At 39.9% G+C, this 15,945-nt stretch overlaps 1 protein-coding gene across 1 annotated transcript in view; it reads left to right on the top strand.

The window, feature by feature from the left end:
* The window catches only part of sos1 (son of sevenless homolog 1 (Drosophila)), a 52,246-nt gene that overhangs the window by 18,059 nt on the left and 18,242 nt on the right, over positions 1-15,945 (top strand). The window contains exons 7-14 of the mRNA XM_076295912.1: positions 1,100-1,210; positions 2,028-2,126; positions 4,364-4,491; positions 7,255-7,913; positions 10,972-11,053; positions 11,410-11,532; positions 11,737-11,840; positions 12,116-12,338. Coding sequence (XP_076152027.1) covers positions 1,100-1,210; positions 2,028-2,126; positions 4,364-4,491; positions 7,255-7,913; positions 10,972-11,053; positions 11,410-11,532; positions 11,737-11,840; positions 12,116-12,338 — 1,529 coding nt within the window. The remainder of the gene's footprint in view (positions 1-1,099; positions 1,211-2,027; positions 2,127-4,363; positions 4,492-7,254; positions 7,914-10,971; positions 11,054-11,409; positions 11,533-11,736; positions 11,841-12,115; positions 12,339-15,945) is intronic.

The following is a 15,945-nucleotide window of genomic DNA, read 5'->3' as shown; positions in this document are numbered from 1 at the left end:
ATATTAAAAATTAGGAGACCACTGCAAATTTGAATATGATAGGCAACTCATTCGTATGTCACTTAGCAACTGTAAGATGACATCAGAAAAATTTGCAGTGGTCTCAATTTTTTTCCATATATATATATATAAAAACTAGTTTGTATTGTTTTCAGTATATAAAGACTTACCTAGCGCTTTCTCGTGAAATCATTTGACTTATTTTAAGAAAAGTTTTATGTTTTTTAAGATATATCATCCTGAAAACAAGCAAATTTTTCTGCCAGTGCGTTAAATAAATTTGTCTTGATAAGAATCTTTAAAATAAGTCAAAGTTAATTAAGTCAAAATTATCTTTTGAGAGAGCGCTAGGTAAGTCTTTTCATACTAAAAACAATACCAAATAGATTTTTTGATTAAGAACACTTAGTTAGATTTAATTTTTTGCAGTGTATATATAAAATGACCAAACCAGGCTTGTTTGGTTTAGCAATATTGATGGAGACCATACGAGGGTAACGTTTAACAAAAACCTATTTATTTAAGTAAATAATTGTGCACAAAAATAGAGAAAATGTCATGATGGGCGTGGTAAGAAACTAAATTTGAATGCAATTCTGCATGGATGCAGTTTAGTGTAGAAAGCAAAACGAAAGTGCAACTTGGTCTAAGGTGGAGAGGAGGAACCTTGCGCAGCCGCCAGGTAGCCCTTTTATATCGCAACCGCTCAATTAGGGTAGATGACACGCTAGGCTCCACCTCTGTAATGCAGACATAAAGAGGACAAACAGACAGGGATGTAACAATATATATGATGTGTATGCCACGACAAGCCAATACTGTGTGTGTATATATATATATATATATATATATATATATATATATAGTATTGGCTTGTCGTGGCATATATATATATATATATATATATATATATATATATATATTTGTTTTGTTTGTTTGTTTGTTTGTTTGTTTGTTATAACTACTGTATTATAACTACACTGTTGATACACTGATGTTGCCCTTTGCACACATGTTGGAAATGTATGTCTTTTTTGGGAGGGGGTGAGGGACTGGTTGTTGGAATCTCATTTTAATTCGGGGTGTGGGTTTTTTCCAGGAGCTGGCTTTTGACCCCTACGAGTCTTTTGCTCAGGACATCCTGCGGAGTGGCTTCCATGATCACTTCCTGAGCCAGCTCTCTAAGCCTGGGGCTGCATTTTATCTTCAGGTTTGAAGCAACAATCAGATGCAATACAAGACTATTCTGCTTACTCTAATTTGTCCAATATTGTGTGTTCTAAAATCTGAGAATGTATAATTCATAATAAATGACTCACATCCGTATTGTGATTGACCTATAATAAGTGTGCAGGAACCTTGCGTTATTAGTCACATTGTTTCTTTCTAAACAAAGTTCACACTGTGAACTGGTGCTAGAGTATTCTAGTATAAGGTGCATTCAGACACACTAGTTCTAAGAAAACAGTTCTACTAACTAGAGAGGCTGCCCCTAGAACTACACAGTTCCTAGGGCTTTTGTATTTTGCATTTGCACAGTAGGAACTCTGAGATAACTTTCTGAGACACACATTAGTAGCCCAATTATTACATGAACATAAAGTTATGAAACAGACAGCATAGCTATTTAGTTACTACCTGATAATGTTATCATGAAGCATAAAAAAAGAATTAGCATTGTTCAATGCTGTTTTTATGTATGTTTAAGATTTAAACAGAAGCTGAATTATTTTTTTATAGAGATTTAAATATGGCACTTCTGCTGCCTTGGCATGCACATCAGTCATGGTTCCTATGTACAGAGAAAAGACCCTACTGTACCCCTAAGTAGGATCTCAAATAGATATAGGAACTGCGGTCAGAGGAACTCTTTGATCCATGCTATCCAAATGCGTGAAAAAAGGGGTTCTCGGAACTGCAAAAAGTTCCTACAGTACTGAAAGGGGGATTATCACAGAGGAACCCAACAAGTGATTGCACCACTCTGTCTATCTGTCTCTCTGTCTGTCTGCTCTGTTCATCTGCAGTCTATCTGTGAAGGCTTTAAGGAAGCTGTCCAGTACGTCCTACCTCGCTTGCTGCTAACCCCTGTGTACCATTGCCTCCATCACTTTGAGATCTTAAAGGTAAGAAGTCAACACTATCAGCATCCCCTGTAAACCTCAATGCTTAAGAAATTCAAGAGTCCCATGACCTATGAGCAGTTTTAAGTTAATCCATCGTACAGTATGTCTTGTTCCACTCTGTTTTCACCCAGACAAATCCATTAAAGGGATATTCCACCGTTTGGGGAATTGCACTCATTTTCCACCTCCCCTTGAGTTAAACTATTGATTTTTACCTTTCTCCAGTTCATCCAGCCGTTCTCGGAGTCTGGCGATACCACTTTTAGCTCCAGCCTAGCATAGATCATTGAATCGGATTAGACCATTAGCATCTTGCCCGCTAGTATCACACTTAAAATTGACTAAGATTTCTGGTAATTCAGGGATAGGCTACTAAAGACAGACTCATCTTCTGTCTGTCTCACATCATGTTACCCCCATGCATTAAACCACATGTCACTGCTTGACTAAATAAAAAATATAGGCTACTGAACATGGACATCGTCATAGTTGACATAAATTACGTTTTGTGCCAACATGTTGTAGAAACACAACCACAGCCTTTATTTGGTGCAAATCTTCTTCTTTACTTTGGTTATAGTCCGCGATTCACACTAACTGTAGGCTATCACCAAGTGTATAGGCTACTAAACGTTTTCGCAGTTTGTGTGCCGTCATCACATTTTGCAAAATAAGGCTACCTTCGTTACCAGTTGATACTTTTTACCTGCATCGCGATTGATTGTGCATCTAATGTAACACTCGGTGGAGAGACTTCCACTTTCCAAGTTTCACTTTCACTGTCGTTGTGAGCTAAAAGGCTACTATATGAGAAATACTTTGAAGTTCCTTTTGAGTCCAAAAAATGAATGGGTTTTCTTTAACCTGTGCTACACTTTTCCACCAAGTTGTGCGAAAATGGTAGGCTACCTTTTTTTTTTGTTGACAGACAAACCGCACTACAGTAGCCTAGCCTACATGGTGCAGTAAATGGAAGCTGGTAGCGCGTGCAACTAACGTCTATAAAAACAATATATTTATGGAATAAAACTAGACACCTCTGATTGCTGTTTACGGTTAAACTGCGATGATGTGAACACCAGCCAGCGGAGGACACTTATATAGCCTAGGCTACCATGCATGGACTCGTAGGCTATAGGCTATTTCCCATAGACAGTAAAATAAAGATATTTCCCCACAAACCTAGCGGCTGCTTGGACAAATCCACTTGAGGCAGGGGGGCGCGATCGTAACACACACTGAACCTGTCATGAAGAGGCCAAAATGATTGACCTGTCACCCCCCAAGCCAAATGGATGCAACTGCATTTATAGGCTAGGCCTAGGCCTACATGACGGGCCGCAAATAGGCTAAATAACTTTAATTAAAAAAAAAATCCCGGAGGTCACCGGCCCACATGTGGACCGGCCCACCGGGCATTTGCCCGGTTGTACAGATTACCAGTCCGAGCCTGATCTCAGCCATAGTCCCATCCATGGCAGGTTAAACAGATGACTACATACTTAAACCTCTGATCAACAACTCAACCTCACATCCTCCCTCCCACCTTATTCAATCAATGATACGAATCTGAATGTTGCAGGGGAGTCACAAGGACCAGACCATGTGCCTGTAGAGTCTTTTAATGAGTACAAATCTGGCACTCAGCACTCTAAGCCTCTTTACAAAATTCTTAAGGAGGGGAAACTAAAAGAGTAAATCTTTAAACTGCCTCTACTACATTTTGTTTGAAATTGACATTTTGAGTTTAGGGACTATAAGAACAAGCTTTTAAAGTTGAATGATATCAGATATGGAATTAGCATTATATATTGTTGATGCAGGTCTTTTGTCATAAACACAATAGAAATGACTAAATAACACAACCTTGATTGTCATCTTGTCCTGTTGCCCTACTCATTCTGTGTCCAAAGAAAATGCACTGGAGAAGCAAACATGATTCTAAACTGCTTATAAAATGGTGTTTTAGGGTATACATTCACGGTTTTTGTGAGTCTCTAATTTCTGTAAAGGGGGAAGGGATATGAATTGAGGGATGAAGACGGGAGAAGGAGCACTTGTTCTGTACTTACTTCTAATCTCCCTCATGAGGAAAGCCTTACAGCGTCATGATCCTGTGTGTGTGTGAGTGTGTGTGTGTGTGTGTGTGTGTGTGTGTGTGTGTGCCTGCATGTTTGTCTTTGTGAGTGTATACTTGTGTATACTTCCAGTTTTCTTACCAACTTATTTTTCCCTAGCAACTGGAGGAGAAAAGTGAGGATGAGGAGGATAAAGAGTGTCTGAAGCAGGCCATCACTGCATTGCTCAATCTCCAGAGCAGCATGGAGAGGATCTGTTCCAAAAGCCTCGCTAAAAGAAGGCTGAGGTAGGAGCTTTAATCTGAGTCTCTATTTAAGAATAACTGCCAAAAAACTCTCCTCCATTGCATGCTCTTTGCAATACATTGATAATCATTGTTTCACCGACATATTCAGTGAAACATTTCATCATACACACTCAAACACATACTCAACCTTTCTCATCTAATATACATCAAACAAGTCCTTCGTTTCCCTTTTGTCCTTAAAATAGTTACTTGACTTTGTTGCAGGGAGGGGGGTGAGTGGAGGGGTTGGTCTTTCACCACTGTTGACCCTGGGAAATTGCGTCAGGATCGGGAGGGATGGTAGGGATGTGGAGTTAGGGGTGGGTAACATTATTGTTCTCTGTTTTCTGGGAAAAAAAGCAAGTGGAAGCTTGTGAGTAAAAGCTTCATCTCATTCTGTGAAGCCTGGATATTCACATTTCTGGTCTTTTATTCGGTTTGTGGCACTATCATTTGGTGTGCTGGATTCTTTTTATTCATCTTCCATGGAAGAAAGAAGAGTTTCCACCTTGAGGACATAAATTATCTTCATTATTGGGGTTTCCAGCTTAGCTGTAATTTTTTTTACATTTCTGGTCTCTAGTTAACATATTTTTATGGGGAAAGGATGGATCATTTTTTGGTATGTGTCTTCCTAAATAATTTCAATTGTGTGCGTACACATTGCAGGAAATGTAGTGTTTTATGTATTAGAAGACTTTCTTTAAAATGGTTGAGCTTCCCTACCTTGTGTGTGTGTGTGTGTGATTTTGAGAGGGGTGGGTGGGGGTGAAAGACAAAGAACAAGGCATTACCCAATGTGTCAAGGCATTTCCCTGAATTTGAGTGTCCTTGTCAGGTTATAGGAGGCTGATTGATATTATTTTATCTATTTATTAATGTTTTATTAAGTCTTAAGTGTTTTGTTAAGTCATTTTGTGCCTTTTAGCCTGAAAAATTTTCAGAGACATGCTTCTGATGTTTTTATTGAGATGATGGAGTAAATCTTGTGATGAGATCAGTGTCACCTTGCTTGCAGCGCAGAGTGACAGTGTTGTCTGCTGGGGCATCCATGCAGCTCATTTTGCTGTACTTTGAGGTGCTGGTATGAGAGGAGTTATCTACGTTCCATCTGCTCTCTGTCACATCTGACACCGTACTCCTCACGGCGAGGCACACGTGTGCCTCACCACTCCTCGCCACGTCTCAGAAACTACAGTAAGCTCTTTTGCAACCCCCTCAGCCAGATTTAAAGCAGACATCCTTTTGAGATGCCTGTACTGGTTGCTGCATTACAGTCCCTTTATTTATATTTTTTATTTGATTTTCTTCCCTGCTTTCCTCAAGTCCTTGTACAGCACAAGCAGATTCTCCTCTAAAAGATTCTTCCGACTCTAGAGGTACCCAATACTTACCTGTCTCACGGCTTGGACACACTGCATCTGTTGCTTGTGTGTTGATTTTTATTTCACCGCCCATGTCAGAGCAACCATGCCGAAATTGCGAGAAGTCTACAGATAAGAAGTGGCACCTATGTGTCATGTAAAAGGCAAATGTGTTGATTCTGTGCTTCAGTTATAGCAGTAATAATAGTGAGGAAAAGCTAGAACAATGACTTAAAGGGATAATCCACCATTTGGGGAATTACTCATTTTCCACCTCTCCTTGAGTTAAATAATTTATTTTTACCTTTCTCCAGTCCATCCAGCCGTTCTCTGAGTCTGACGATACCACTGTTAGCTCCAGCCTAGCATACAGGTAGATCATTGAATCGGATTACACCATTAGAATCTCGCCCGCTAGCATCACGCTTAAAAATGACTAAGATTTCCGGTAATTTTCCTATTTAAAACTGGTCTCTTATATAAACAGTATAAACATATTCAGATCAACAACACCAGAATTCCAGCTTCCTCTTTTGATGGTAATCATTATATAATCATGGCAGGTGTGATCTTATCTTTTATTTGAACAACCAATGAATTCCAACTGCTTGTAAAGGTTGCCTTTTATAGCAGTATCATGAAGCTAGATAGTCATATTGGTGTTTTTGGTGAAAGTGGAGGCTATATATGTATACTATAAAGATGATTGGCTATAGTTGTATTATGTTGAAGGTAAAATAACATAGGTGAAGGAATGTAGTTTTCCAGTGCTCTCTCTCCCCTCTGAACAAGGTAAACATGATTGCTGTATCAACTGGTCAACTTTCTGGTCTTCACTTCAGCTCATTAATGTTGCTTATTGTGTATTGATGGCCAATAAAATCAAAGGCAGACTGTAGAAAAAAATAGAAGCAGTTCTGCAGCAGTGTCACTTCAGAAACGTTCCTGGTGTGAGCACGCACGCACGCGCAACCGTGCTGCAGTAGCAACACAATTCAGTCAGAACGTACACGCAATGGAGGCGGTGTGCCCAAGCCGTTAGATTAGAATTAATCTTCATGTTAATCAACTGTTAATCAATTGAACTCACATAGTAGTGTTTTGGAGCTGTAGATTACAGTGTTGGCTTGGTTATGGTTGTATGATCTTGTCCACACGTTCTTATTTGTAATTAAAACCTGTAAACTTCCCCTGGGTTATCACTGTTTAACAGGAGTTATAGGTGTCCTTTTCTCAAGTACTCCTGTCTCCAAACAACTTCCTCCTAGAACATGTTTTAGGAAACAGAACGTCACACCATGTCTACATTATTAGGTCATTCTTTCCACATGACCCATCACTCACATATCACATTCTCTTGGTTTTTACTAATATTTGCTTTATATCCCTTTCATTGTAGCGAATCGGCCTGCCGCTTCTACAGCCAGCAGATGAAGGGCAAGCACCTGGCCATCAAGAAAATGAACGAAATCCAGAAGAACATCGATGGCTGGGAAGGCAAAGACATTGGTCAGTGCTGCAATGAGTTCATCATGGAGGGAGCTTTGACGCGGGTGGGTGCCAAACACGAGCGTCACATTTTCCTGTTTGATGGCCTAATGATCTGCTGTAAATCCAACCATGGACAGCCGCGGCTTCCAGGTGCTAGCACTGCTGAATATCGCCTCAAAGAGAAGTTCTTCATGCGCAAGGTGCAGATCAATGACAAGGATGACAAGGAGGGCGAATACCGCCACGCCTTTGAAATCATCTTGAAGGATGGCAACAGTGTAGTTTTCGCCGCTAAGTCAGCTGAGGAGAAGAATGGCTGGATGGCGGCTCTAATCTCACTGCAGTATCGTTCCACATTGGAACGCATGCTGGACTCTGCAATGATGCAGGAGGAGAAGGAGGAGCAGATGCGCTTGCCTGGGGCTGAGGTATACCGCTTTGCTGAGCCAGACTCCGAGGAGAATCTGGTGTTTGAGGAAAATGTGCAGGCCAAGTCGGGCATCCCCATCATCAAGGCTGGCACAGTGCTGAAACTTATTGAAAGACTCACCTTCCACATGTATGCAGGTAAGAGAGGGTATCAGGAGGTTATTTGGTACTTTGTTTTAATCAATAATTTTTTTTCTCCATCTTGTTTTTTTGTGTTAATTTGTTTGGTGGGGTGAGTTACCAAGAACTTCTATTTACTGCACTAAACTGTTATGTACAAGTCTCAAGGAAGCATGTGCGGTGTGGTTTGTCTATCAAAAAAACAGGCAGCACATTTTTCACAAAACGCATTAAAGGGACAGTGTGGAACATTTTCAGTTGTTTGTTAGCTATATTAACATTTCCCATTCATAAATGTGGCCTCAGTCATGTTTAATTACCACCACCACCAATTCGAAGCATACCTATGGGCTTAGAAATCGGCATTTACATATACATAGCGTTTATAAACGATCCATCTACGTGCGCCATGTTAAAATAACGGTGGCCGGCTAGGGACATTTGTGAAATACAGCGCCGTTTTTGGCATGCAAAGAAAAACTTTCTTGGATTCATCTGCTGAATTTCCCTACATTCAGCGATGTAAGTTATGAACACATTTTCTACAACCTACATGTCTTCCTAACATTCCGACATTGGCATTGCATTTTCCAACTAAACAAATAAAGAGAAAAAAATTGAAAACGTTGTTCGTGATCGGTCACTGTCTCAGCAAAGCTCTTGTGTACAGCCACCTGTTCAAAGGCTCTACCCAGAGACACCTACCATAGTTTTGCTAGAACTAGCAGACTACCACAACGTTGCTGAATGTATGTTATTTCAGGTTAGTTTGCAACAATGTACAAGTTTAACCAAAGTCCTTAGCATCTAGCTAGCGAACATCAATAGCCATTCCCATTCACTTTCAGTTTATTGTGCTAATGTTAGCTAACTAGCTCGGTTAACAGGCAAAAATGAATGATTTATTCCATGTCCGAAAGTGTGTTTCATTGGCATCACACACAAGCAATGACAAAAGAGAAAAGTTTATGTTTTGACACACCTACAGTATTTAGGAGCTAGGGCCATCATCTAGGTAGATTCGCAACAAGATGAGTTGCAACTAGATATGGTAACGTTAAATGCTTTGCGATGGCTTGCAACAGCTGGCAACGACGTGCGCCATTTAATTCACACCGCTGCAACTCCTTCTGCGACGGTTTCGTCTCGACGCGGATCTTTGGTGTGAATTGGGTGTTATTGTATGTTTTTGATGTGCAACGGCTACCGTAGTTCTATTAGGTTGTAATATAATCCCTAAACACTAGATAGGAGAAGATCTTACACATGGGACCTTTAATTTTTGGAGCATATCCTACTCATTGGGTAAACTTCCATAGGCTATTTTTTCACAATGATAATGAAAGTGAGTGCCCTTATAGTTTAACTGAAGAATTTGTGTGTAAAGCTGTCTGTCATTCTTACAACATAAATAATGCATTCATAAGCCTACCAGAAATTACTCTGTCTAGGCTACTCCCAGATCTCATACACTGTTGCATCTTACATTTGATGTGCAGAACTTGTGATGTGCACTCAAGCCATTTCAATGCAGGCTAAATGTATAGGAGATCAACAAGTGGGCTAGTGACGAAGATAAATGACATTGTCGCAAATGTGAGACAGACCGACCCTACCTTTAGTATTTTTGCCACTCTCAAAATATGTTAAAATGGTGTGTTTAGCAAGAAGAATTTCAAACATTTCGAAATATGTTGTTATTCTTCTTATAGCTTAGATCAAAACAGCCTTATGACTGAGGCTTACAATTATTACCAAAAAAGTTAAATGCACTTAACTGTGCTAAGTTCGACCACTGGTTGGTTTGAGGTTGCAGACTGGCATGCCCCAGCTGCAAAATATACTAGAGGAAACACTGAATACCCTTACCTTACAGTAGCTTAAACTATCATAGTTGGTCGATTTTTGCCTATATGCATGCGTGTGTAGTGTCGGCTGGTGGTTGAAATAAAATAGGAACTGGGTTCCCACGGGTCATGGAATTTCTGGAATATCATGGAATTTTAGAAAGTCTATTCCAGACATGGAAAGTCAGGGAATTTTATACTTTTTGGGGCAAAGTCATGGAATATCAGGGAATTTTGTTGTAGCAGTTTAAAATAGCCATCCTTTGTGAAGCGACCTTGGGTGCCTTGAAAGGCGCTTAAATAAAATGTATTATTATTATTATTATTATTATTATTATTATTATTATTATTATCCTTTGGCCATTTGAGATTAAACTAGCTATGTTTTGAAAAATACAACCAATTGAAATCGGCTTAAACCTATGCCATTGTCATAATGATAAGTTTTGATGGCAACTCTAACCTGTATATATTGTAATTGTTTTTGGACTGTTGAGAAGTAGGGTTGACCTGTTACCACCCAAGTTGAACTGCAGCATAAATATAGCACAGTGCTTCATCCATTTTTTTCTTGTTTCTATTAACCTTTGGGAAATAAGCCTTTGCAGCAAAATAGTGCATGTGAGCAAGCGTGTATGCAGAGGGTTGGAAAGGGAAAAAGGTGCTTCCTGTCCCACGCTACATGCTAGGCCTGGCTTCCCTGCTGCAACACACACACATGTACATACTTGACTTGATTCACTTAATCTAACACAGTTCACAGACAACCACCTGTGTTAAGCCTAGTGTGTGTATATGTGTGTGTGAATGTGTGTGTATTCTATGGACATGACCCTTTAGTATGAGCCTTGAATGGCTCTGCAATTGTGTAGTCAGAGCTATTTTAAGTAGTGTTTCTGTGCGCACACACATTGAGCTGCCTTTGTACGTCAGAGCAGTGTCTGTTTCCTGCCTTTAAATAATTCCAGGCCAATTGTTTGTAAATCCACACCAAGGCAGCTATTGTTTCCACAGTAGCCTCACTAAAAGAACAGATCCATCATGTGGCCAAACAGCTCAGTGAAAACCCTGAGCTGCTTCTATGAAGTTTCAGCAATGCTACATTTGATTCCCTTTTAAGCATTCACTGTCTTGACTTAAATCTAATGCCTACTTTGTGTAATAGACTTTTGTACTTCACTTGGCAAACACAAAAATTAACTGATGAACTAAATGTTGTCTTTCACCAGACCCCAATTTTGTGAGGACCTTCCTGACAACATACAGGTCATTCTGCAAACCACAGGAGCTACTTGATCTGCTAATAGAGAGGTGAGAAGAGGCTACAGTGAACACATCATTTCATACACTGCTGTTTAAAAGTTTGGGCTCACTTAGGAATTTCCATTCCACTCCATTATAGACCAACATACCAACATGTTATATAGTTTGGAGCTATGCTTTTGGTCACCGTCCTCTTTTTGGATGAAATTGGCTTTCACAGCTGTTTGTAGAATTGTGATGTTTGACTTGTAGAATTTGCTGTTTCAATAAAGGCATTGTAATCTTTTTTCTATAGATAAGTGCCTTGGCTTTCCTTCAAGATTTAACTTATATTGTCACAAAAAACACTACATTTATTTGGATGTATTACATCGTATTATGGCTGCTTCTCCCAACTGCTTCAGGTTTGACATCCCTGAGCCAAAGCCCACTGAGGCAGATCAGATGGCCTTAGAGAATGGAGACCAGCCCCTGAGTGCAGAACTGAAACGATTCCGCAAGGAGTTTGTTCAGCCTGTACAACTGAGGTACACATGCATGCATTGAAACACAGATATATTTGGCTTGGCCATAAAGACTTTTCAGGTTGTCTGTATTGTTTAACCTGACTGTCAGTGTTGTGACTTTTTTTTAGCATAATGCTAGCATTGTATGATGAAGTAAAAAAAAAAAAACACACAGCATCAGACTTCAACATGCACTCTTGCCTAAAGTTAATTGTCTATCTGCAGGGTTCTGAATGTATGTAGGCACTGGGTGGAACACCACTTCTATGACTTTGAGAGGGATCCTCAGCTACTTCGACGCCTAGAGGAGTTTATTGGCACAGTTCGAGGTAAAGAAATGCACTTTGGAAAACAAGAGAAAGATATCCGCTCACTGTCTTCTATGCTCCTAGTGTAGTTTAATGAGTACAACGTTTTGATCGCTCAGATCTTCGTCAGATACACTCACATAGCTCTGTGGACCATTGTCATTATGATCATCACAAATTGGTGTATTAAGTTGTTCTGAGCTAGCTCTTCTTGCTAATCTCTTATGTATGTGTGCTTCATATAATATTTGTATTAAGTATTTATTTATATTAAGTATTGTGCTAACTCTTTGTAGGGAAGGCAATGAGGAAATGGGTAGAATCCATTACTAAGATCATCCAGCGAAAGAAGCAGGTTCAGGCTAATGGGCCAAGCCACAACATCACTTTTGAGAGTCCACCTCCTCCCATTGAGTGGCACATCAGTAAGCCTGGCCAGATTGATCAGTTTGACCTCATGACTCTACACCCCATTGAGATTGCTCGACAACTCACTCTCCTGGAGTCTGACTTCTATAGGTATGTTCAGCCGTAAATGCTGAGGCCTCCATTGTTGGTATGCATACATGTAATTGTCGCTAGGAAAGCCTTTAAAAAAAGCATTGCATGCACATAGCTCTGATTATGGCTAACTTTGAAAATAGTACCGTAATTTCCCAACTATTAGCCGCAGTTTATACATTGATTTTGCAAAATTTCTTCTGCTATAAGGTTAATACAAGGGGGCAGTTAATATGGTATTAATATGGTTTCGGTTTATAAAACCCTATCCTGTGACTTATACACAATGCGGCTAATACACAGGAAATCACTGTAATAAATAATATGATTGCTTTAAATAATAAGTGAAGCTTTCTTGGTCAGCCCATCCTCCGCTTAGATAAATGTGTTGTAACAACAGCTGAAATCAATTACCATGTGCAGTACCATCAACAAAAAGAGGTAGAATCCATTCATACTCTTAAAAGGGTCTACTCATGGGCTACATTTACGCCGTCAGTTAAATATGACCCAATTCAGATGTGCAACATGGACGTGTAAACAGGAAAAAAACGCATAGATTCTTATATTTCCAGATCAGCTCATATGTGGAATTTATTTATTTTAGGCCTCATTCATATGTGGAAATAAATCAGATATGAATTGGATATGTGCCAGTGCGACTGCAGTCTAAACAGGCAGATTGGATATTCCCTGTCTTTTTCAATTTGCACATCGTTGAAAATGCCCACAATCTTTTACGTTTTCGCATTTACATTACATACAATGTTGCTTTCAGTTTCACGTGAACGCACGACTGGCAGAACAATATAATTAAAATGAAAACAGAGATGGAAAAGCTGCAATAAAAGCGGTAGGCTCTCCACTTTCTTTTTCGCCTTAAAATAAAACCGACTTCTCATGATGCTTTGGAAACTAAAGTAAACAACTAGCCACTGAAATGCACTAATGCAAGCTTATTTAGTGCATTTGCAGTGCCTTCTGTTTTCATTTCGGTGGCTGGTAATCATTTTGGTGCACCTCTGGTGTGCATGTAGATCAGTGTTGCGCGGGTCTGTTCACAAGCGCCCCGAGCTTGCCCGATATTTTAATCAACCCAACCGCAACTTGGACCGCGAATATTAATTAAGACAATTATACCCGACCCGCGATCCGACCCGCTTATTTATACAATTTGTGCTTTTGGTTAGATTAGATTAGATTAGATTCAACTTTGTTGTCATTGTGCAGAGTACAAGTACAGAGACAACGAAATGGAGTTTGTGTTTAACCAGAAGTGCAAAAAAGCATGCAATGTGATATAAAAAGTTATTGGTGCATAGACAGGACAAAAGATATAGTGCAGTGTAGACAGTACTATACAGTTGTTTTCGGAAGGTGTTTTAGAGTAGTATAAATTAAATTTAAAAGTATGTGCAGTAACTTCATAAGAGCAGAATACATATGGCTATGTAATATGTAAGGGATAATGTACAGAACGCTGGTCATTATTGGGAAAATAAGTCCTGACAGGGCGAACCGGACTCCGACGCGCAGCGGAGGGGTCTTGTTTCGCCCTGAAGGGACTTATTTTCCCATAATGACCGGCGTTCTATACATTATCCCGCTTATTATACGGCTACTTGCCAAAACGAAATAATAAACTCCCCACGATATGACTTTAGCCTACATAGCCTAGCCTATTTGTTACCGTTCATCGTGGCATTTGCTAAAAAACCAATAGTTCGCAACAACACACACTGCTGAACTTGAATCAAACATTCTTTAGAACACAGCTGATCAACCGTCTGCTTTCACCTTTGAATGAAGTTCCAGTCCTTGCGTAGTGATATGAAAGACGTATCAGAAGCACAAAACCCATTGCCATTGAAAGCGGTAATTATATGTTTGCAGCTGTAATTACATGAATTTATTTTACCGTAGAACGTTGGGAAATCCCATTCAAGTCAATGGAGCGTTCTACTAGCATTGTGAAGAGCCGTATAATAAGAACAATGTATGAACAACATGTACAGATATGTGCAATATAGTGGCAGTACCATTATAGTAGTAGTAAGAACAATATAGATGTATGCAGTGTATCAACAGAATATATTACAGAAACAGAATAAATATGAACACTGCAGTTAAACACCACTCATTGACCTCCAATGAAGGAATTTCGGAGCTGTTTAAAGAAATGTTTCCCGACTCTGACATCGCAAAGTCATTCATGTGTGGTAAAGACAAAACCGGGTACATCATCAGATTTGCCCACAAGTTCATATTAGGCCTATAGCACAAGTGCAAACAATAGTTCACCAGTTCATGTAGTGGATGCCAGTTTGTAAATCAGCAACAGTTCATACAGTTTACAACAGAACTACACACAGCTAGGCATGCAGGACATAATGTTTGCGCAGGAGAGTGAATGAGAATAAGAGCACAAGCACGTGCGCAACCAGCTAAAGATTAGCTAAACACTAAGACAGGGCTATTCAATTACAAATTAATTTGGGCCACATTTTAAAACCACAGACTTGAGCCGGGCCACACATTTTCAGCGACCAGAAAGCAGGAGGTAATTATTCAAACCAACACAAAATCGTGTAATGCCTAGCAAGCAATGTTTATTATTTGATTGACCTTTCAATAAAATAGTTATAACCAACCAATTGAGGTAGCCTAGTAGCAATACTTTTTTTTACACTTTTTAACAAACCGAAGAAAAAAAATACCCTGGTCCATATCAAAGTGCATAAAAACATAGCCTACAAGAGGCCTAACATTTGCATTTGAACAGTAGCCTAATGCACTCATTGCAAATCAAACACATTGGCTTTAAGTTTGCAGCGGGTGGCAAAATAACGTTGGGTTGAATCAACAGTTTTCATCTGTGTTTTAGGTTCTGGGGTTGAAAGAGACATTTTATTTTAGGCGCAAACTGCAAACACCAACTCAGAACCAGGCTCTGCTCTGAACTATGCGCAGCATTATGGGTCGTTGCCAGGCGATGCGCAGAGCTTTGGGGCTTTCCCAAACTAGCTACTTGGCCCTCCTTTATTCATTTCCCCTCGCGTTTGCCCATAGCCAGAATACATGAATCCAGTGGAAGTGAGTAGGGCTAGATCGAAGTAACTAGCTTCGGAAAGGGCCCTCGCCTGTCCGTAGGACTTTCAGTGCGTAGCGAAGCCTATATCTGATCGTGAACGGTGTTTTGCTTTTCTGTCTGGACCATCGGCTGGGCCACTCGGAGGCTGCGTCTGGGCCGCTAATTGAATAGGCCTGCACTAAGACAAGACTTCAAGGCCATGGACATACATTTTTCTTTCGAAAACAGAAATGGTGAAGGCAGCAAGGTAGGCAAGAGAGACACATTGCTGGTCAAAACGTTAGCATAAGAACTGGTTTATAATGCTGAATGAAGCACAATGCTTTACTGAAGCACATACAGTCTTTAGTCACAGACACAATGAACGTATGAAGGTAACTTTTATGCATGCGCGAACCTATACGGCCTATACATACCGGTAGATATGGCTGTGTAGTCTGTGTACCATTCCTGCAGGCGCCTGCTCACGGCTGTAGGCTAAAGGTTTAACGTTATCAGCATTATTTTACTGAGCGACTTGTCATTAGGTCCTGT

The sequence above is a fragment of the Alosa pseudoharengus genome, unplaced genomic scaffold (assembly GCF_046254945.1).
Source record: "Alosa pseudoharengus isolate Yale_2024_CS ecotype anadromous, Long Island Sound unplaced genomic scaffold, YU_APseudo_1.1 YU_APseudo_1.1_scf_1, whole genome shotgun sequence".
Classification (NCBI taxonomy): Eukaryota; Metazoa; Chordata; class Actinopteri; order Clupeiformes; family Clupeidae; genus Alosa; species Alosa pseudoharengus.
Note: the sequence above shows the minus strand (reverse complement) of the source record. Positions and strands in the feature narration are given on the sequence as shown.